Source organism: Elephas maximus, chromosome 19 (genome assembly GCF_024166365.1).
Source record: "Elephas maximus indicus isolate mEleMax1 chromosome 19, mEleMax1 primary haplotype, whole genome shotgun sequence".
Taxonomy (NCBI): Eukaryota; Metazoa; Chordata; class Mammalia; order Proboscidea; family Elephantidae; genus Elephas; species Elephas maximus.
In genome coordinates, this window is record NC_064837.1 from 55,973,957 (window position 1) to 55,997,111 (window position 23,155).

General features: G+C 38.2%; 1 protein-coding gene across 16 annotated transcripts in view; it reads right to left on the reverse strand.

Annotated features, from left to right (window-relative positions):
• BPTF (bromodomain PHD finger transcription factor) overlaps positions 1–23,155 on the reverse strand; it is a 148,464-nt gene that overhangs the window by 3,296 nt on the left and 122,013 nt on the right. For 12 of the 16 annotated variants that reach the window (XM_049858682.1, XM_049858681.1, XM_049858680.1 and 9 more), the window contains 6 exons: positions 22,776–23,001; positions 15,421–15,728; positions 12,479–12,652; positions 11,528–11,720; positions 10,692–10,776; positions 3,066–3,252 (listed from right to left, as the gene is read on the reverse strand). In XM_049858682.1, the coding sequence (XP_049714639.1) occupies positions 3,066–3,252; positions 10,692–10,776; positions 11,528–11,720; positions 12,479–12,652; positions 15,421–15,728; positions 22,776–23,001 (1,173 nt within the window). The remainder of the gene's footprint in view (positions 1–3,065; positions 3,253–10,691; positions 10,777–11,527; positions 11,721–12,478; positions 12,653–15,420; positions 15,729–22,775; positions 23,002–23,155) is intronic. The other 4 variants (XM_049858678.1, XM_049858687.1, XM_049858683.1 and 1 more) reach the window with 1 other exon arrangement.

Below are 23,155 nucleotides of genomic sequence, written 5' to 3' on the forward strand. Positions count from 1 at the left end.
GGATCAATCACTTTTGGTTCTTTGGGTAATTAGATTTCCTACACTGTACTGCTATTTTTGTTTTTTTCATTTGTTTAAAAAAATTTATTGTGTTTTATGTGAAAATTTACAGTGCAAATTAGTTTTTCACTAAAAAATGTGTGCACAGATTGTTTTGTGATCCTGGTTGCTTGCACTGTTATTTTTGGTTTGACCAACTTTATATTGTTTAAATCCTGGTTTGGCTTAACCTCATTTTAACCATTCTCCCACTTCCCTTCTTCAGTCAAATTTTTAATTTTGCTCTAACTTTAAATACACCTCTAATTCTTATTCTGTGAACTACAGTTATTGCTTGACTCTCCACTTTTCAAGTTCATGATACTAATGTTCTCCTTTTCACCTCTCCTCTCTGCTTCTACTTCCCATACTGTCATTTGTGCTTTGATATTAACAAGGCTGGTAAGATTATATTCTGTTCCAGAACCAAATAAAATCTTTCCCTGCTTGTCTATAAGACTCTAAAAGATGAAAATCAATTTAATTTCTGTGACTATGTAAATATTTTTCTCTAAAGCACCTGGTCATTTGCTAAGGTGGCATTTCCTTTCTTATTCAACTTCTTGGGGTTTTTTTTTGTGGCGTTTAAAATTGCTTTTTTCATCACATTATCTGACTGAATCATAGCCTTGTGTCTTTCTGTCTTAAACAAAACACCTAACGTATGATCATTTTCCTTCCTCAGACACCTCCCTCTTGGGAGTCCTCCATTTCCCCACTCCGATTTGGACTGCTGGCAGAGTAATTCTCATTGCTTTCTTGCATCCTTTGTTTCCTGGATCCAAGGCCTTTTGCTTTCTTGATTTACCTATTTTGTGAAAGCACATCTTAAAGTAACTTGCTAAGAAAGGAAATGGAAAGAGGTCTTTTCTGAGTCCTTACCTGACTGAAAGTGTACTTACTCTGCCTCTACACTTGATCATTTGGTTGGGCACAGAATTTCTGGCTATAAACAATCTTCAATCTATTCTTCCCCAGTGTTCTAGCATTCTATGCTGCAGCAGAAATCTGGTACTAGTCTAACAATCATTACTTTATAGATAACCTATTTTATTCTCTTTGGAAGCTCTTAGAACCATCTCTTTTTTTTTTTAATTGTATTGTACTTTGGATGAAGGTTTACAGAGCACATTAGTTTCTCATTAAACAACTAACGCACATATTGTTTTGTGACAGTGGTTGCCAACCCATGACATGTTAACACTCTCCCCTTCCCTGTTACCAGCTTTCCTGTCCCTCTTGCCCTCTTGTCCTTGCCCTTGAGCTGGTGTGTCCATTTAGCCTCGTTTTGTTTTATGGGCCTGTTTAATCCTTGGCTGAAGGATGAACCTCAGGAGTGACTTCAGTAATGAGTTAAAACGGTTTCCGGGGAGCCATACTCCCCGGGCTTCTCCAGTATTTATCGGCCAGTAAGTCTGGTTTTTTTCCTTACAGCCTTCTTTTATCCTTGGCGTACCTGACTGATGTGGGAGTGGATAAAACTCTTCCCAACTGTTCCCCTGCCCGCCCTGATAAGAATGTAAGCTCCATGGACAGCAGGGCTTTATTTTATTCATCATTTAAATCCCAATTCTGGCACACAGTAGGTTCTCAATAACCATTTGCTGAATTAATGAGTTCTGGGGACTCTGAAGAGAGAGTATATAAATACATCTTGAGTAAGTCCCTTTGCGTTTAAAGTTGTTTTAAAGCTAATGGGTTAACAGACAGGGGATAATGAAAATGGGTCAGTTTTAGAGATTTTGTAAAGGTTCTAGGTGCTGGGTCTATAGCTAGCCAATGTTTCTTCCTTTCTCTTTTTTCTTTTCCTTTCTTTTCTCTAGTTTTCTATTCTTTTGCTGAGAAAATAACTGGATACTTGTGCTGGGTTTGTGTCTTTCACTTTTACTTAAACTGACTCTATTACAGTTCTTGGTAACCATCCACCTTGCTTCAGGAGAAGAAGAGACAAAAAGTCTAGAGAGATGTTCTTTATAGAAAAGTTACCATGTAGAGCATTGATTCTTATGTTTTGGTATGCAGAGTTCCTTGGGGGTTCATTAGATAACATAGATGCTCAAGCCCCAACCCACCCTACATCTACTCAGTCTGAATCTCTGGGGTCAGTGAGGTTGAGTGGTGGTGGAATGAGCAGTGGTGGTGGTGGGTAATGAGTTCCAAGGGCTACAGAGTGATGGCAGCTATCATAGGAAAGGAAAAGAGGCCTCTGTCAGAAGGAAGAAAATCATGGGCTTGAGAAGGGGTGCTGAGGTTCAGAAACAGCAGGGTTCCTATTGTAACTGAATTCCATGCAATGTTGCTCAATGCTTTTATGTTACTAGAGGTTCAAAGAAAAAGATCTGTGGACTTAAATTCCAGCCTTGCCCACAGAAAAAATATTCGGGGGGAGGGGGGCACTATTTCACAGATTCAGCAAATATGAACTAAGGAGAAAGTGCTGTAAACTTCTCCTTTATGGTCCCCCCTTACTGTACCTTCGAGAACAGTCATTTTTATAGTTCTCTAATCCCCTAGGAAACCCTGGCGGCATAGTGGTTAAGAGCTACGGCTGCTAACCAAAAAGGTCGGCAGTTCAAATCCACCAGGGGCTCCTTGGAAACCCCTATGGGGCAGCCTGACTCTGTCCTCTCGGGTTGCTATGAGTCGAAATTGACTCGACTGCAGCGTGGTTTTTTTCCTTGGTCTAATCCCCTAACTAGGACGTAAACTCAACAAAAGCAAGAGCTCTGTCTTACTACCCTTGTGCGTGCCCTGTGGCATTTAAGATAATATCTTGTATTCTGTAAACATTCAATAAATACCTTCTGAATTAAAAAAAATGATTAAGTAAATAAAGGATAAATTCAGTAATTTCTCATTATTATATCTGCCCACTTGTCCTTGGTAGTATATCATCATGACAGATTCTTTATTTTTTAGAAGATTGTTGATTTTAAGATCCAAATTTACCACAAGCAGCATAGACAGGACAGTATAAAGAACATGAGCAGCTGAATTAATTCAGAATACCCAACACGTTTGCTCACCTGCTAGCCTTGAATCCTTTTAATTTCTGTACGAAGAATGATTCAAGAACTTCTGCACACTGGTAAAAAGGGGAGTCACTTGGATTGTAGTAACGGCAGTTATCAAAAATTTTGGTCATATCCGCCACAAATTCCGTCAGCCTTTCATAATATCGTCTTTGTACTCTTTCTTCCATGGTGGCAAGGTCTTAAAAACACAAAATGCACAACATTATCAAACCTTTAAGTTTCTCCAGTACAACTGTGAATATTCCTGGCATTACTAACACGACTAACAAGAATATTTACACTGCCCAAGCAGTCCTGGAACCAAGCTGGTTCACCACTGGAGACTTAATGCTGCAAATAATGAAGAAAATAGAGGCACTTTTCCAATCTGTTTGTGACTAGGGGTCTGAAATATAAAACTTGGCCACTGTTATGAAGGTTTTTCTACTTTTGGCTAACTGCATAGGACAGGCCTTTATTCGACTGGTTGACAAAAGGAAATCACACCAACATGATATCTACACATATCTAAGTATAATAAATTTTTACATGCAAAAAATTAAATATTTGAGAAGGTTGGGATCTAGAATTAAGAACAAAATCTCTGTTCCACTGGTTCTGTGATCTTTGTAATGGGCCTTAATAACATCATTTTGTTTTCTTCATTCATTTTTACTATTTGTGACCAATAATACTGATTTACCATTTGTGACGGTAATGACATAATGCTTCTATTTAAAATAAACTTAAGGGGAAAATATTAGTTGATATGAATATAAATATGAGTAGGTAATAGTATGCAGAAATGGAAAAAATCATGATACACGTGGAACAGCATTAGAATAATACTAAATCTGCCTGAAATATCATTAACTCCTAGGAGAAAGTACTGCTTGAAGGAAATTCAGTACACAACTTTACAGAAAAATCTGGGAGAGGAAAAAGCCAATGATAACATAATTCCAAATTAAATGTCAATGATGCTTATTTCAGAATTTGAAAAAATGATTTTAAAGGTCATCTAAAACAAAAGCAAAAAAACAAAAAACCTTGAGAATATTTAAGAAACGTCTGAAAAAGAAAAGTAATGGGAGAGAATTTATCTTATTAAAAAAAATCTTATTAGACATTAATAAATACTGTAAACTGTGATGATGAAAGTATGGCACTGTGCAGGGTCGCTATGAGTCAGAATCGACTTGGTGGCAGAGGGTTTCTTTTCTTCTTCTTTGGTGCAGGATGACACAGTCATCAATGGAACTGAACCCAGAACAGGAACAAAGCTAACTGTATTTGATATAAGAATTTCATATGTGTTGAAGATACCATTTCAAATCAGCAGGGGAAAGAAAAATTCATTAATAAATAGGGTTGGCCAACTGGATACATATAGTTAAAAAAAAAAACTCCTATCTTACACTATATGATAAACTTAAGTCACAGTGGATCGAAATTTAAGGGCAAAAATTAAAACCATAAAAAATACTAGGATAACAGACAGGTGACTATTTATATACACTGGGGATGGGGAGAAAGGCATTGTAGCATGGCACCGAGGGAAGGATTCATAATGATCAGTATATTTGAATTCAATGATGTTGGATACAATAAGCCAAAAACAAACAAAACAATCAGTATAAAACTTACAACTTTCAAGTATGCTTAGTATACAGATAGTTCTTAAATACCTTCCTGAATAATATGAATATCCCAACAGAACAACAGGCAAACTACATGAATAGGAAATTCACATAGAAAAAATTCAAAGGGTTAAAACATTACTAGTTATGAAAGACAAACAAGGTCAAACAACCACATTTCTCCATATTGTTGCTATTAGGTGCCATTGAGTCAGTTCTGGCTCATAGTGACCCCGTGTACAACAGAATGAAACACCGCCTGGTCCTACGCTGTTCTCACAACTGTTGCTATGTTTGGCCCCATTATTGTAGCCACTCTGTCAATCCTTCTCATTGAGGGCATTCCTCTTTTTCGCTGACCCTCTCCTTTCTAAGGAGCATTCTGGCTGTACTTCTTCCAAGACAGATTCGATCATTCCTCTGGCAGTCCATGGCACATTTAATATTCTTTGTCAACAACATAATTAAAAGGCATCAACTCTTCTCTGGTCTTCCTATTTACTATTCAGCTTTCTGAAGCATATGAGGTAACTGAAAATACCCTGGCTTGGGTCAGGTGCCATCTTAGTCTTCAAAGTGACATCTTTGCTTTTTAATACACTAAAGAGATCTTTTGCAGCAGATTTGCTCAATGCAATGTGTCTTGATTTCTTGACTGCTGCATCCATAGGTGTTGATAATGGATCCAGGTAAAATGAAATCCTTGACAGCTTCAACATTCTCTCTTTAACATGATGTTGCTTATTGGTCAGCTGTGAGGATTTTTGTTTTCTTTATGTTGAGGTGTAATCCATACTGAAGACTGTACTCTTTGATCTTCACCAATAAGTACTTCCAAGTCCTCTTCACTTTCAGCATTCAAGGCTGTGTCATCATATGCATAACGCAGGTTAATGACTCTTCCTCTGATCCTGATGCCACATTCTTTTTCACATAGTCCCATTCCTTGGATTCTGTGTTTAGCATACAGATTGAACAAGTATGATGAAAGGATACAATCCTGACACACACTTTTCCTGATTTTAAAACACATGGTATTCCCTTGTTCTGTTTGAATTACTGCCTCTTGGTCTGTGTACAGGTTCTGCATAAGCACAATTAAGGGTTCTGAAATTCCTATTCTTTGTAATGCTATCCATAACTTGTTATGACCCACACAGTTGAATGCCTTTGCGCAGTCAATAAAACACAGGTAAACATCTTTCTGGTATTCTCTGCTTTTAGCCAAGATCCATCTGACATCAGCAATGATGTCCCTTGTTCCACATCCTCTTCTGAATCTGGCTTGAATTTCTGGCAGTTCCTTGTAGATGTACTGCTGCAACCACTTTTGAATGATCTTCAGCAAAATTTTACTTGTGTGTGATATTAATGATATTGTTGGATGATTTCCGCATTCTGTTGGATCACTTTTCTTTGGAATGGGCACAAACATGGATCTCTTCCAGTCAGTTGGCCAGGTAGCTGTCTTCCATTTAATGGCATAGACAAGTGAGCACCGCATCCATTTGTCGAAACATCTCAATTGGTATTCCATCAATTCCTGAAGCCTTGTTTTTCACCACTGCCTTCAGTGTAGCCTGGACTTCTTCCTTCAATGCCATCTTGATCATATGCTACTTCCTGAAATGGTGTTGACCAGTTCTTTTCGGTACAATGACACTGTGTATTTCCCCCACCTTCTTTTGACGCTTCATGCATTGTTCAATATTTTGCCCATAGTACCTTTCAATAATGCAACTCAAGGCCTGAATTTTTTCTTCAATTCTTTCAGCTTGAGAAATGCTGAATGTGTTCTTCTCTTTTGGTTTTCTAATTTCAGGTCTTTGTGCATTTCTTTGCAATACTTTGTCTTCTTGAGCTGCCCTTTAAAATCTTCTGTTCAGCTCTTTTACTTCATCATTTCTGCCATTCGCTTTAGCTACTCTACATTCAACAGCAAGTTTGAGAGTCTCTTCTGACATCCGTTTTGATCTTTTTAATGATCTTTTGCTTTCTTTCTTTCTGTATGATGTCCTAGATGTCATCCCACAACTCATCTAGTCTTCAGTCATTAGCGTTCAATGTGTCAAATCTATTCTTGAGATGGTCTTGAAATGGAGGTGGTATATACTCAAGGTTGTACTTTTGCTCTCACGGATTTAATTTTCTTCAGCTTCATCTTGAACTTGTACATGAGCAATTGATGGTTTGTTGAGAAGTCGGCTCCTGGCCTTGTTCTGACTGCTGATACTAAGCTTATCCATCATCTCTTCCACAGATGTAGCCGATTTGATTCCTCTGCGTTCCATCCAGCGAGATCCATGTGTATAGACACCATTTATGTTGTTGAAAAAAGGTATTTGCAATGAAGAAGTCGTTGTCGTTTCTATCACCAAGGCTGTATTTTCTAACTACTGATCCTTCTTTTTTTCCAACTTTTGCATTCCAATAACCAGTAATTATCAATGCATCCTGATTGCATGTTTGATCAATTTCAGATTGCAGAAGTGTGTAAAAATCTTCAATTTCTTCATCTTTGGCATTAATGCTTGGTGCAGAAATTAGAATAATAGTTGTATTAACTGGTCTTACTTGTAGGCATATGGATATCATCCTATCACTGACAGTGCTGTACTTTAGGATCTTGAAATTCTTTTTGACAGTGAATGTGGTGCCATTTCTCTCCAATTTGTTATTCCTAGCACAGTAAACTATATGATTGTCTGATTCAAAATGGCCAATACCAGTCCCTTTCAGTTCACTAATGCCTAGGATATTGATGTTTATGCGTTCCATTTTATTTTTGACTTTCAAATTTTCCTAGATTCATAGTTCGTACATTCCATGTTCCGATTATTAATGGATGTTTACAGCTGTTTTAGTTTGAGTCATGCCACATCCGCAAATGAAGGTCCTGATAGCTTTACGTCAGCTATGTTAAGCATGACTCTATTTTGAGGAGGCAGCTCTTCCCCAATTGTCTTTTGAGCGCCTTCCAACTGAAGGGCTCATCTTCCGGCACTATGTCAGTGTTCCACTGCTATTCACAAGGTTTTTGTTAGCCAATTTTTTTTAAGAAGTACATCACCAGGTCCTTCTTCTCAGTCTGTCTTAGTCTGGAAGCTCTGCTGAAACCTGTCCACCAGGGGTGACCCTGCTGGTATTTGCAATACCGGTAACACAGCTTCCAGCATCATGGCAACACACAAGCCACCACAGTACAACAAACTGACAGACAAGTGGTGGCTAAAACAGGATAAACAATATAAAACTACTGTTTAAGAAAATAAAAAGCACTATCCTGTCAGTGATAGGATGATATCCATATGCCTACAAGCAAGACCAGTTAATACAACTATTATTCTGTCAGTTTTTTCCCACCCCTAAAGGGAACTACTATTTTCAGTTTATTCTATATTTTTCTAGATATTTTTTCTATGCAATTATACACTCTTGGAAAATACACAGTAATTTTTTGCTTAAAACGTAGGTGTTGTTTGCAACTTGCATTTTTCTTTCAAAAAGATATCTTGGAGATCTGTATTATTCTCTATGTACATATCTACATAACATGATGTTGATCTTGGTGGTATTAAGACAAACAAAACAAAAAAGAAAACAACCTAGCTCTCTAAGAAAAGAATTTTGATTAAATAAGGTATACTTGATTATATAAAAAAAAAAAAATTTTTTTTTTATTTTTTATAAAGCCATTAAAATCGTATTTTTGAAGATTAATGACAGGACAATATCTGTTACGCAGAAAACATTTGCTACATGATCTCAATTTTAACACATGTATAAACAAACACACACACACACTTCAGTGCAACGGATCACTTTTATATGACCTTTCTTGCCATGGTTTTGTTACTTCAACCAAATGACTGGGTATGACTGTGTGAATAAGGGTGGTTGTAACCCATCAAGGGGATTGGACAGTTCACTAATAGAAATAAGGTGCATGGCACCCTTGTGGGGGGTGGGGGTGGGGCCATGCAAATAAGGTATATGGAACCCTGACAAGGGGATTGGTCAGTTTTGCCATCCCAATAGGCTTAAAATGAGCCATCCCAGAGGTGGAGAGGGGAGATCTCACCACCACCAAGAAAGAAGAGCTAGGAGTGGGGCACGTCCTTTGGACCTGGGATTCCTTGCACTGAGAACCTCCAAGGCCCAGGATACTGAGAGACAGAGCTGTAAGACTGGAGACAGTGAGAAGCAGCAGCAGAGAAACAGTGGTAGCAGAGGCAGCAGAACCAGGACAGCACTGTGAGATGGCATGGTGGGCTTCCCAGCCCACAGAGGAAGAAAGTTGAGCACCTTTGGGGAGGTGGCTTGCTGGTGGAGTGGGGTGCATCCGGGCACTTGGTGGTGGAGCTGGGGTCGTGGACTCTCAGAACTAGAAAGCTGAGCACCTTCAGGTCAAGGCTTACTGGTGGACTGGGTACCTCTGGGCACTTATTGGTGAAGCCACAGAGCTTTGTAACTCTTGCCCGAGCAGGGTAAAGGCTAGTGGTCCAAGAGGCCCGAGGGGCCACGGGGCTGAGGGCTGAGAGGCCAAGAACCAGGGAGAGGCCTGCCTGTGGGCATGGCTGAGAAGAAGCTGTCTTGGTCAAAGAGCTGTATCCTGAGGTGTTTCTGATCCTGAGTTGTACCCTGTCACTTCTCTAATAAACCCCATAATTGTGAGTATTGTCTATGAGTGAGTTCTGTGTGGCCACTGCAATGAATTATGGAACCCAGCAGAGAAATAGAGAGTGCTGTGGGAGGGACAGCTAGTGTCTCAACTGGTAAAAAGGTTAGAGGGTGAAGGTTGTCTGACTTCCATCTCATAGCAATGAGCCTTGGGCTGTTGGTGCTGACAATGATTCTCCTCTCCCTTTGTGAAGTTAGAGGAGGGCCGACGCCCCCGCCATGCCATTTTTACACAACTGAAAACATTTAATAGTGGTTACTGTCTACACAGATGGCTTTTTGACTGAGTGAGGAAAAGATGAAAGGTACCTTTTATCTTATTTTTTTCTGTATTTCCTAAATTTTCTACAATTAACCCATGCTATTTTTAAAAAACAAAACTTTTGTATATATACGGTATTTATATATTAAGTACTCCTGGGTACTTTCCCAAAGGAGACAACACAAATTTGAAGTATGTACAATGATTAACTTCTTCCATCTTAAATGTCAGGAGAATAGAGGTAATGACTTATTTTACTTATGTTTGTTTTTGAGAGACAGTTTTAACTAAGTCCTCACGTATTCATTCTTCCCGTTTTCCCTCTTGGAAGTTGCTATCAAACACAAACCCTTCCCATTTAAAAAACACTTAAATAGCTTTTGGAACATGATTCTTTCATCAGTAGAAACTAAACTTTTGGCAGCTTTGGAGGATTTTCTCTCTCTGTTTTAATTTTTATAATTTCTTTTGCAAATGAGTTCTTTCTAAAGACAATCACTTAATAGCTATTCATCTTCTTTATGAATGTTATTTATTATTTATTACTGTTTTTCCCCTCTAGCCCCCCTCCAGCGCCCTTGGGAAATGCAGCTATATGCAGTGGGCCATCAACTTTGCTCTCTTTCAGGAAAAGAAGAGGAAGAGGCAACAGAAAAGACAAGAGGATCATCAGAGAGTTGCCGGCCAGTACACTGATTTCATTCACTCTTACATAGCTACGTAATACTCCACTCTGTGGATATATCATTTGATTTAGCTACTCTTCTACTGGTGGCTATTTAGGTCATTTCTAGTGTATCTGCAATTATACACATTGCTGTGATGAACAACATACTTGTGCACATCAAATCCTAAGAAAAGAAATTACTGGGTCAAAGGGTATGCACAGTTAAACTTTATAATAGAGTCTCCCAATTTACTCTCCAAAGTTGCCACGCCAATTCTGATTCCCACCAGCCCTGCTTGAGACAGTCTCATGATGTAGCAATTTTATGGATGATAAATATAGTGTCTGCCAAGACATCTGATAAACTCTATACTCACTCCAACACTTACCCATAGGTTCCTTAATAACACCATAATAATCTGGTGCATCATTAGGGTCTACTGGTTCAAGGAAAGGCCAGGCCATCTTGTGGGCCTATAATGAAAAAAAACAGGCACTATTATTGTTAGGCGGAAATGCTGATTCCATTTAAGTTGTGCAGTTGAGTTAACTAGTCTAGGAATCAAGAAATCTGTATTCTGGCCCCTAACGGATAACTTGCCAAGTTGGCACTGCAACTGCAACCATTCTGTGAAACGGGGGCGGGATGCTCGTCCGTGCTGGTTCATGAGGTGGCAGAGACGTGACAGTAAATAGCACTCAGCCACAGACCGAAACGGCTACTCTCTTTTCAGGTCTTTCAATTCTTCTGATTATTATTACACCTGGGGAAAGTACCAATCCAGTGCTCTAGCTTCCGAATACATCTCTAACATTTGCTGACCTTGTAAGCCATCCCCACCTCCTTTCTATTGTTAACAAGAGAGGGAAGGCTTTGGCTCAAAGACTTAGATAAGAATTTGTATCTCACTAGAATTTAATCAAACTGTTTTCAATCTATGGTGGTGAGATAAACTTTTCTTTAAAAATAAAATTCAGGTAGAAAACAGTGAATTACTTTAATTAAAAGTGTGAGATAACAACGGTTGAGGTGGTATGTAGCTATGGTAAACCAGATGGCACTGGCATGTGAATGACTGAAGTTTGTGAAGCACATCATTAGACTAGCTGGGAGTCCATAAACGTGATCACACACACAGAGATTGGAAAGTTCAAACCCTAGAAGTGTTTCCAAAGCCGTGCTGTTGATTTCCTTTTCAAACACCGCATCTGAGTTGTTTCTAACCTGTAGGGAGCGCAGCACCCTCTTCAAGCCCTCATAATCTTTCTCTGTGAGCGGTGTGAGCACTGTCATGGCGTCCTCTGTCGACTGGCACTGTGGGCAGACGTACTCATCAATGAGTTCCGCCTCACTCTGCAAGATGCCAACGCAGCGCCCATGGTACCAATTCTGACACCGATCACAGCCAATATAAAATCTGCAAGATCCGAAATGGAAATGTGAGTTCAAAACAGATGGGATGCATTGCTTATAATTTACTTTTGAAAGTAATAAAACATGCACCTGAAAATGTCCTAAGAACCCTGGGGTATAAAACAGATTTAGTATTACGGTTGTTTTAATATTCTCGAAGACTGACATTCCAATGTGTTAATTTAGTATTTCTGATGTTAAGAACAAGCAGTAAAAGTTTATTAAGGATACTGTGTAATATTGGCAACCAATATGAAGGAAAATGTTAACATATTTAATTGATTTTAAAGCTCAAAACAAAGCCAAAAATCTTTCAACTGGTACCATATCAAATGGGAAGCTGATATTGGCTACCCAACTGGGAGTTCAAAATCCTATAAGCTAATAACAATCTCAGAGCTTGTAACCCAAGTTAGTGTTTTTCCAACCTACAATAAAGCACTATTTCAAACACTGATAAAGTCCAAACAAATCACGCTATTTTAAATCTCATTAATTTCTATGTTACATATTGAAGAATCAAATCTACCATTAAACCATATTTTTCCCAATGCATCTCAAACATTCACTATGAAGCAACATAAACTTTGAAGGGGAGGTAAGGAGGGAAAAAGAGAAAAAAAAAATCAGGAAGGAATCTGTAATGTAAGTGTATAATATATGCAGGAAAAAAAAATCTTGCTTTTTAATTTAAAATAAATAACCAGTCAGAGCAATTCGGCTTCCTAAATTATTAAATATGATGCTCTTATCAGAACTCACTGTGACTCATCATAAGGTGTTCTGCAGATACAGTACAATTCCTCACTGCTGCCCTCTTGTGCCCGTTTACAATCATTACAGATGTACACATCCATTTTCTTAGCCTCCTTTTCTGTGATGCCAACACATTCTCCATGATACCAGTTAGTACAAAGATCACAGCCAATATAGAACCTAAAAGTATTCACAATGAAAATGACAATGTAGTTGTCATTTTGAGCTGCATGGTATGTAAATCTGTCTTCCCTGCCCTGATTCACTTTCTTACAGGCTGACTTTCTGTAGTGAGTCAACTAAACATCCTAAATCCAACCATTCTACCCCTGGCAAGCTACGGCATCTGACGCTATATCAAATGTGGAAACATTGAGTCACTCACATCAATTTCAACAAATACACTGTTTAGTGAAATATGGGTCTTTAAGAACATACTGGAATTTGAAAAAAATAACACACTGATGATAATGTCTCCCTCTTTATGAATGTGCGTAAAACTGTTAACAGGCACAAAAACCAAAGCCAAAGAATCAAAGACTTACATCTGTCAAACCTATGCCACAGAAGCCATTTCAATGTCAGGGCTATTTCTTAGATAGGTTTGAAAATGTATCTCACAATTTAAATTTGAAAACAAAGCAAAGCGCAAACACCAAGTAGAAGTTAACACTGTAAGGAACATGCAGGTCAGCCATGTGTAGAAGACAATGGTCACAATATGATATGAAGAAGAAAACTGAGAAAGGGACATGTGGTAATTCAACCTCTACCAAGTTTTCTAAATAAACATCGACATTTAAGTAAACATCGTCCTCTAACAAGTGATGACATGGGCCAGTTTGTCAGTACCATGTGTGAGTATGTAGAGAGTGGTAAGCAACTCTGAAGGAGCCGTTTCAGTTCAAAACCAGGGATCTATAGTACAGAGCATGATGTAAGGATGGCTATCCAAAATCGTGAGAGGTTTTGAACAGTATTTGGCAAGGCGGGACTGTGTGTCTGTGTAATTGTGGGCAATCGCACACAGTGAACCCTCAAGGGCTTTTCTAATACAAGATCCTTAATGACAAGTAATTATATTGTGTATCTAAAGTGCTGACAGGAGCTGTGAAGAGATGCCATGTCAAGTCATAGCAAGAATTAGCATAGATCGCAGGAAACCAGTCTGGCCTTGCTGATCCCTATTCTGCCAAGGCATTTCCAGGTAAATTCACCCAGAGGAATGGAAGCAGTCCTCAAGCTTCAAACTAACTGCTTCACAATCATGATTGTGAAGAAGCAATACATGGTCGTGTGGCTGATCCTATTATCACTAACGGTGTCATTTCAGGTGGTCTGTACATTGCCTCCAAAGGGCTGTGTTCTGGAAGAAAGCGCAGGACTTGAATTTCCATTTTTTGACACTCCCACTAGATTCCCAAACCAGCCTCAGATTAAACTAGAGTGTGAGAGATTACAAAACAATCCTCAAAAACACTAACACCAACTAGAACATGGAGTGAATGAACCCGGAATGTGGAATAATGACAAACTGAAAAATACGAAATATTCACAAAATAATGAGGCAATCTCAATAGAATGAGCACATATACACGTGAATCTCATTTTATGCAACTGTGGTATTCATGCAGTTGTGTGTGAAATGGATTTCTGTGGTTTGACTATTTTAAATAGGCCAAACATGTATTGTTATTTAAATAAATTCCATAAGCAAAATCTTTACTTTGTAAAGAGAGTCAATCATATTGTTTTGTTCTGTAAATCATTTAGAGAAATTTTACTTAAAGCAAGGCACACACGTGTCCTAGACTAAGGGAAGAATCCGTTATCAGGGCTCTGATTTTTTACATTATGTATAACTCCCAAAGAAATAAGATAACGAAAAGCGAAGATGTCCAAACTGATCTGAACTGAATGCTTCATTTAACACACAGCTAAATCTACCAACACAAACTTTTGATCTGGCATTTGCAAACAGATTATGATTTAGATAGCACCAAAGCAACTTCAATGTTACAACTTAAAAACCACTAAAGAGACCACAATTTTATTTTAGGAATTGCTAAAACAGACATTAAGTATTCCTAATTCTAAGTGGTCATATATTTTAGCACAAATACACTTTTTTGTACCGTAAGAAACATTATGGTTAATTTTGGCTTAAAAAGGCCGGCCAACATTTTAATGGTCAAAATGGAAGCTAAATACTCCGTTGAATGATAGTATTGACAACAAAAAAATGAAAGTACATTTACGGATTCATGTCTCTAAATTGTTTGTATCACCAAATATAAGTCACAGCTGTCAAAAACAGCTTCCAGCTGCGATGCTCGTCAAATTTTTGAGTGTCAGATGGGAAGAATGGTGAAAGGATCACTTATTGTATTTTTCCAACTTGTGCCCCTAATAAGAAAGTGAGAACACTGACAAAAATATTAAGTGGCAGTATTCCAATACAAAAAACACAAAATTGCTTAAAATAAAAAGATAAAAAACCCTAAATACGTAAATGTGAAACCTCTCGTATCATTCATATTCAGACGGTTTCTAGGATTTAATGCAATCACTGGTTTGTGAACAGATCCCAGAAAGGATGCTCTCAATTTAGATAACAATAATAACACACCTCCTGCTCCAGGCAGCTTACTGACTGACATGGAGTGAATCCAGAGAGAAGAGGAGAAAGCAAAGGAGCAACAGAAAGCTGGTTTTTGACAGAAAAGAATATGGCGACAGACCGACAAGAACCATGAACGTGTGAAATAACAAATTTTACTTTCTACTGTCCATGATTATCAGATGAGAAGATCACAGATGAAACACTGTTACCCTCACTTTTAACTATTTTCACTTATATTTCTACCAATACACTTATTTTCTTCAAAATTGTCAATTTAACAGCTAAACTTGTAAGAAAACAACTAGAGCTCAAAAAGAGTACTCACTTAGATTCATCGTAAGGCGTTTTACAGATACAGTAAAGCTTTGTGTCCTTCTTAGTTTCCTTTGAGGTAGTAGAGATCATTTTCTTCTTCTTGGACTTGGAGCTTGAGTCTTTTTCCTCCTCCCTCTTCCTCTTCTGGGAAGCCGCAGGTAACGTGGGTGTGGACAGGAGGCCTGCATGCTGTGGGGTAGGTGGAGGCGAAGGCGGAGGGGCTGGAGGAGCCACAGTCACTGGGGGCGCTGCAGCTGCCGTTGCGGCCTGCGCCAGCTCTTTTTCTTTCTTAAGTTTGAGGTCTTTCTTTAGCTCTTCCTGTTGTCAATTAAATACAGGACTGTCATTAGAATTCGGTAAATGCACGACCTGGCCAGAGGAGGCTACACCTCCCTTGTCGAGCTCATAGCCATAAAGAAAAAAAAAAATTTTTTAGCTCAGCTTAATGTGAAGGTCTTTCAGTACTACCAAACGAGGTTTTTCTTACTAAATCTTAAACCCGGTCAAAATGATTAGGAATAGAAAATGAAGATTACGTAACAACTAGCTGCGGGTTATCTTGAAAGGAGGTCTGACAGAAAGATGAGCAAGTGTCTAAGGAAGACCCGCCCTCTCAGTTTGCCCATCGCCGTGTCCTGGTTATTTCAGTTGCTGGTCAGATGTGATTTCAAGTATCCTCATCCAGGGGCTGCTTTCTTCTGCTGTACGCATTCTGTGTCCTTAGAGAGACTGAACGTGAACTGAACACGACACTTAAATGTGGTCTGACCAGTGCAAAGCAGAATGAGAGACAGATCTGCCTTGTTTATCATGTTCCCATGTCTAGAATTTAAGATGGCAGAAAAGGGCAGAGCTGAGCAATATAACATCATCTTCTTATTACAGGTTTTACCATAAATCAAGACCCTTATTTTTTTTCATGTGAAGTACTTTCTAGACACACTTCTGCTATCCAGCGCTACAACTTACTCTTTGAAATGATGTTTAAAGCATAGTCTATCTCCCGGGTGGGGGGTGGGGGGAACATTTTGATTGGCATCCATGAATAAGAACTTGGTGTAAATAAACCATTTTTTTTTTTATGACCAAGAATATTTTTTGAAAGCTAATACAATTATAATTTTTTCTCTCCCCCTAAAACTCAGAGTTATATTCAGAGCTAGAATCATTCTTTTACACCTGAATACTGCATCCTAGGAATCAAAAGGTTTAGAGAGAGGGAGGCCCTTGAGTCTCTTACTTATATGATGAAACAGTAGATGAAAGGGGAAAACAAATTTAACATACATTCTTAAGAAGTAGATTGGAAGCTCTCTGCAATTATTTTGACATCACTTTTGCTATTGTAAGGAGCCCTGATGGCACGGTGGTTAAATCGACTGCCAAGTGAAAGGTCAGCAGTTCGAAACCACCAGCCGCTCTGCGGTAGAAAGACGTGACAGCCTTGGAAACCCTATGGGGCCGCTATGAGTCGGAATCGACTCCACAGCAGTGGGTTTTTTGGGTTTTACTATTATGGTAGGTTCACTTAAATTCAGAGAAATGCGATAGTTTCCTAGTAGCAAAATGGTTGTTTTGACTGGTAATTTAAATTAATTCCTGAACCTATAGGAGTTTTACAGATTCTAAAGTAGAGGCTTCACGGGGATGTTTATGAAAAGAAAGAAAGAAAAAAAGAAATTTTAAGGATTTGCTTAGAGATAAGGTCCATGGATATCTGAAAAACAAGAAGCAGTTTTACCCAGGACCTTTTCACCTCTGTGCAGCCCCCGCCATGCCCTTTACCCCCCACCTCCAGGTTATATTAGTAATAATCATTACGTCAGTATCTTCCTAGCTTTTAAATAACATAAAAATTCTAACAAATAAACATGAATGACCCTGTTTAAAAAGCCTGTTTGCTTTACCTAAAGTCTAGATAGTCTAGTGAGAAGATAAGCTATGTAACTTATTCACCAGTCCTTCTCTATTTAAAAAGAGAGCCTAACTTTTTTAACTAGAGAAGAAAAAAAAATCTTGAGTTTCATTTTTCCTTGTTTATATATGTTTAGAACAGAAAACCCAAACCAATTGCTATGGAGTGGATTCTGACTCATGGTGACCCCATGTGTGTCAGAGTAGAGCTGTGCTCGTAGATTTTCAATGGCTGATTTCTGGGAAGGAGATTGCCAGAACTTTCTTCTGAGTGCCTCCGTGTGAACTCAAATGCCCAATCTTTCAGTGAGCAACTGAGTGCTTAACAGTCTGCACTACCCAGGTAACAGTCTGCACTACCCAGGGCTCCGTTTGTAAAATAACAAGATGGATTTTAGGAAAACCAAGATGGTGTAGTGAGTACCAAATTAGCTCCCCAACCCCCTTCAAGCATATACCAATGACAACCTGTTGCCATTGAGGTGATTCTGACTCATAGTAACGGTACAGGACAGAGCAGAACAGCCCAATAGGGTTTCCAAGGAGCAGCTGATAGATTTGAACTGCTGACCTTTTGGTTAGCGGCCAAGCTCTTAACCACTGTGCCATGCCACCAGGGCTTCACACCAATGACAGTAAAACATAAAAAAGAGAAGATTAAAAAGACATAGCCATAAATATCTCTACGGAACAGATACACAACAACACTGTGAACAGGGCTAAGGCTGCAGGCCTGCCTGCCTCCAGGTTCAGACTAGGAAGTGGCAGCCAAACAGAAGCAGCTCTTGCAGGGTCAAGGGGAGTAAGGAGACTCTGTGTAAGGTGGATAACAGGCACATGCTCGCTGCTTGAAGTTTAAGGGCTGACTGAGCTACACTGGGCTGCAAGAGAGCAAGCAAAAACGAAATCCCTCTCACTCAAAACAAGCTGGCAAAACCCAAACTCCAAAGCAATGAAAACATGTAATGTGAAAAAAGATAACCAACAAAATCAATAAGTGAACCTAAATTCACTCCAGATGAAGTTAATTTTACATAACAACTTGACAAAAACTTTACCATATGTATGTTTGAGATATTCAAAGAAATAAACGTAGGTATAAGTCATATTAAAAAAGAGAATAAGACCCTGTTTTATCAAAAAGGCAAGTAGAAATGACATAACAGGCAGATATAGCCCAATCACATATCTTGAAAATAAAAGATGAAATCATTATAATTTAAAATTATTTTAAAACCAAATATACCAGAATACGATACAACTGAATTTGTCCTTTGAAGCAAATTGTCTTGGCAGCAAAATATTAATTCTGCTCGCTAAAATAATGCTGGACATTTTCTTTTTTAAAGTATAGCTTTTTTTCATTAGATGAACAATACACCGTTGACAATAACACCACAGCTGCCTAACAGAATATTTGCAGTAGAAATAATTTTTAAATGGCTGCATATTACGTTCAACGCAGGAAAATGTTCAGTAAACTTTTGTCATTCTGTTTCTGTATAAAACGTCTGTATATGAATACATACATTAAAAATACAAAGGATAGATTCTGAAATTAAATTATTCTCTTTAAGGACTGAAATTACAGATTTTTTTTTGCCAAGGTAATTTTGTTTAAGGACAACATCTGGAAGTACATGAAGTGGAACATTCATTTTAAAACTCCATTTTATTGCCATGTTATTTATATATAAAGGACACAGACCGTCAGTCCTCCATACTCCAAATTATTCCCCTGTAATGTGAGGAATATGACATGGAAACAGTGTGTGGCATGACTTAAATGTTAAATCCATAAAGTATTTGTTGAATAAAGAGCCTGATGGCATAATGGTTAAGCGCTTGGCTACTAACTGAAAGTTCAAACCCACCCAACAGCTCTGCAAGAGCAATATCTGGCAACCTGCTCCCATAAACACGACAGCTTAGACAGCCCTGTGGAGAAGTGCTACTCTGCCACATGCAGTAGACATGAGTCAAAACTGACTCACCAGCCCCTATCAACAATGCACTGAATCTACACATCACACTATATATACTATTTCACAATCTGCATTTTTCATTCAACAATTTATCACCGAAAATTTTCCCAAAGAATTTATAAAACAAACAAGCAAAAAACAAACAAACAAACAAACAAACAAACAAACAAACAACCCTACACTCATCATTTTGTTAAAATGGCAGTTCATTAAGTGGACACACCAAAATGTATCTAACCCAGCGGTTCTCAACTGGGAGTGGTACTGATACCTCTTAGACAGTGTTTAAGGATGTGTGTGGAGGGAGCAGAAACTTTTTCTGGTTGTCACAATGGTGGAGATGCTACTTACATTTGCTACCCACAGCCAGGGATGTAAACTTCCTACAGTGTGTAAAAAACTGACTTGCCCAAAGGGCCAAAATTGCTCCTGCTGGAGAAAACATTGATTACCAATCTCCTCTGTGCAGACTTTTGGCTGATTTCAATTTTGTGCTATTATTAACACATTAATGGATGTCCTTGTTTATATACCTTGCCTGATTACTTTCTTAGATGAATTTCTAGAAGTAAACGTATGGATCTAACAGTATGTACATTTTAGAATCTCTTGATATATATGGATAAAATGTTCTGTAGAAAAGCACGACAAGTTTCTAGAGAAATGGTATCTCTCTTCCCCTCCCTTCTAGAAATATGGTATTTTCATTTCTTTCGTTAATACTTAGATTGAATATCTTTTTATATGTTTATTAGTAACTGGCATTTTTAAACCTGAAAACTGCTTGTTTATGTCTTATACGTTTTCCTACTAGCGTGCTCACCTTTTTCTTATTGATGTAAGAGCTCTTTGAATTTTGGGAATATTAACTCTGCCATAAATATTAATGCATTTTTTCTTCTACATAAAATTTTTTTCTTATGTCATCAAATCTATCTTTTTCTTTGTGGCAACTGGATTTTGTAATGCTTCGAAGTAGTTTTCCTCCCCACTCCAAGATTACAAAAATAGCAATCATGTTTTCTTCTAGTATTTTTGTGGTTTCCTTTTTTACATTAAAAAATTTGATCCATTTGAAATTTATCTTAAGGTAGGAGTTAGTATTTTGTATTTCTGTCACTACTGTGAATTGTTTCTTTTGTTCATTACACCCCAAACTGGTTCTAGTGCCAGTATTTACCTTTAACTGACGACCTTACTAAATTCTCCTATACATTTTAATAAGTTTTCTCTTGGGGATTCGATGTAATAATCATACCATACACAACAGTTTTGTCCTCTTTTCTCTAATCTCTGTCACTTCTTTTTCTTGGTTTAATGCATAAGCTAAACTTCCAGAGATGCTAAATAGTAACGGTGATGGTTCGCACTGGTGTGGCGTCTCATTTCTTACTTTAGTGGGAAGATCTCTAATGTGTAATGTTGGTTGTTCGTCTGATTAATATATCCTAAATATTTCTCATCTTTTTAAAATTTACAAGGCATTTTAAGGAATGTTTTAGATAACTTCTCTTTTTAAGAATGCAGTTTAAATATGTATGAATTGGTATCATCTTTTATTTTTATTCAATAAATTCCCCACGCAGCACAAGATTAGAAATGCCTTCAGAATCAGTTACAAGGAAGAAAATTGGTCTTATTTATTACTTCATGGGTAAATTTTATTTTTCATTCTTTCAACATTTTTTGCAGTTTCTTTGTCAGTCTTTTTCATGAAACGTGGTTTCTAAAGACTTTTGGTAAGAATATGTCAAAGACTCTGAAAGCTATTCTCAAAAGAGTTATAAAAGTGTTTTAATCAATAGATTACTTCTCAGAGTGGCTAGTTTACAGAATGCAATGTACATTTAGATATAAAATCCCTGCCTTGTTTCAAGGCATGTGTCCCACAGCTATTTACTCTATGTACACAAATAAAATTCTAGAAGGCTGGCATTTTTTTTTTTTTTAATCGTACTTTAGATGAAGGTTTACAGAACTAGCTTCTCATTAAACAATTAGTACACATATTATTTTGTGACATTGGTTGCCACCCCCACGACATGCCAAAATGCTCCCTTCTTGACCTTGGGTTCCCCATTACCAGCTTTCCTGTCCCCTACTGTCTTCTCGTCCTTGCCCCTGGGCTGGTGTGCCCCGTTAGTCTCATTTTGTTTTATGGGGTTGTCTATTCTTTAGCTGAAGGGTGAACCTTAGGAGTGACTTCATTACTGAGCTAAAAGGGTGTCCAGGGCTATAATCTCAGGGTTTTTCCAGTCTCTGTCAGACCAGTAAGTCTGATCTTTTTTGTGTGTGTGAGTTAGAATTTTGTTCTACATTTTTCTCTAGCTCTCTATTGTGATCCCTGTCACAGCAGTCAGTGGTGGTAGCTGCGTACCATCCAGTTGTGCTAGACTCTGTCTGGTAGAAGCTGTAGTACTTGTGGTCCATTAGTAACTTGGACTAGTCTTTCCCTTGTGTCTTCAGTTTTCTTTATTCTCCCTTGCTCCAGACGGGGTGAGACCAGTAGAGTATCTTAGATGGCCGCTCACAAGCTTTTAAGACCCTGGATGCTACTCCTTAAAGTAGGATGTAGAACATTTTCTTTACAAACTATGGTATGCCAGCTGAGCTAGATATTCCCTGAGACCATGGTCCCCATAGCCCTCAGCCTAGTAATTCAGTACCTCAGGGAGTTTCAATGTGTCTACGGAGCTTCTGTAACCTTGCCCAGTATAAGCTATGCTGGCTTCCCCAGTATTGTGTACTGTCTTACCCTTCACCGAATTTACCACTTATCTATTGTCTATTTAGTGTTTTTCCATCTTCACCTCCCTCATAACCATCAAAGATTGCTTCTTTTTGTGTGCAAGCCTTTTCATATGTTTTTTTTTTTTTTCTCTTAATTTTAAAGCGAAGGTTTACAAATCAGGTCAGTCTCTCATACAAAAATTTACATACACCTTGCTAAAAACTCGTAATTGCTCTCCCCCTAATGAGACAGCACAGTCCTTCCCTCCACTCTTTCTTCGTGTCCATTCAGGCAGATCTCCCCTCCAGACGGGGAGGGAAGGACTTGATCCAAGAAGCTCATTCTTCATCAGTATCATTTTCCATCCCAAACTCCAGTCCAATCCCTGTCTGAAGTGTTGGCTTTGGGAATGGTTCCTGTCCTGGGCTAACAGAAGGTCTGGGGACCATGACCTCTGGGTTTAGAAGACCACAATTTTTAACCCTAATGAAAGGGTTTCATTTTAAAGGTAAAGGGCACGCATGATAGATATAGTAAAGGAAGAAGGAAGAGAAGGTAAGCCACATGGGACACACAAAGATCTACAATGTATAAATATGAGAAAATTCAATTTGAATTCATATACATTTTCAGCTTAACCTGAAAATTTAAGTTTAACTAAAAATACAAGGGAAAAAAGGAATAAAGTTAGATGTTAAACACCGGCCACAAAAGGAAAGGAAAATACCTTCTTACCTGTACTTCAATTTGTAGGTCTTTGTCTAGGAGGGCTCTCTTTTTCAGTATCTCAGCTTTGAGCTGTTCTTTGTGCTTGAAGAGCAATGCTGAGAGCTTGGTAGCATTCTGCTTGCTCCGTTTTTGTTCCACGCTCTCTTCACGCTTCCGTTTTTTCGCTGCCTGCTTTTCTTCTTTATCTATCTTATCCAAAATATACTTCATCACCTGGTTACAGACAATCATTCTAGAGAAAAATACACAATCTATGTAATGCTGGGCATTTCATTCTGAAAGACTTAAGACAGAGATTTTTCTGTTTCTACCGTTGATATAAACTCTCTGATGAGAGCTTCAGAGAGTGATTCAAGCTAGTTATGTGTACCTCTTATAAAGCACCT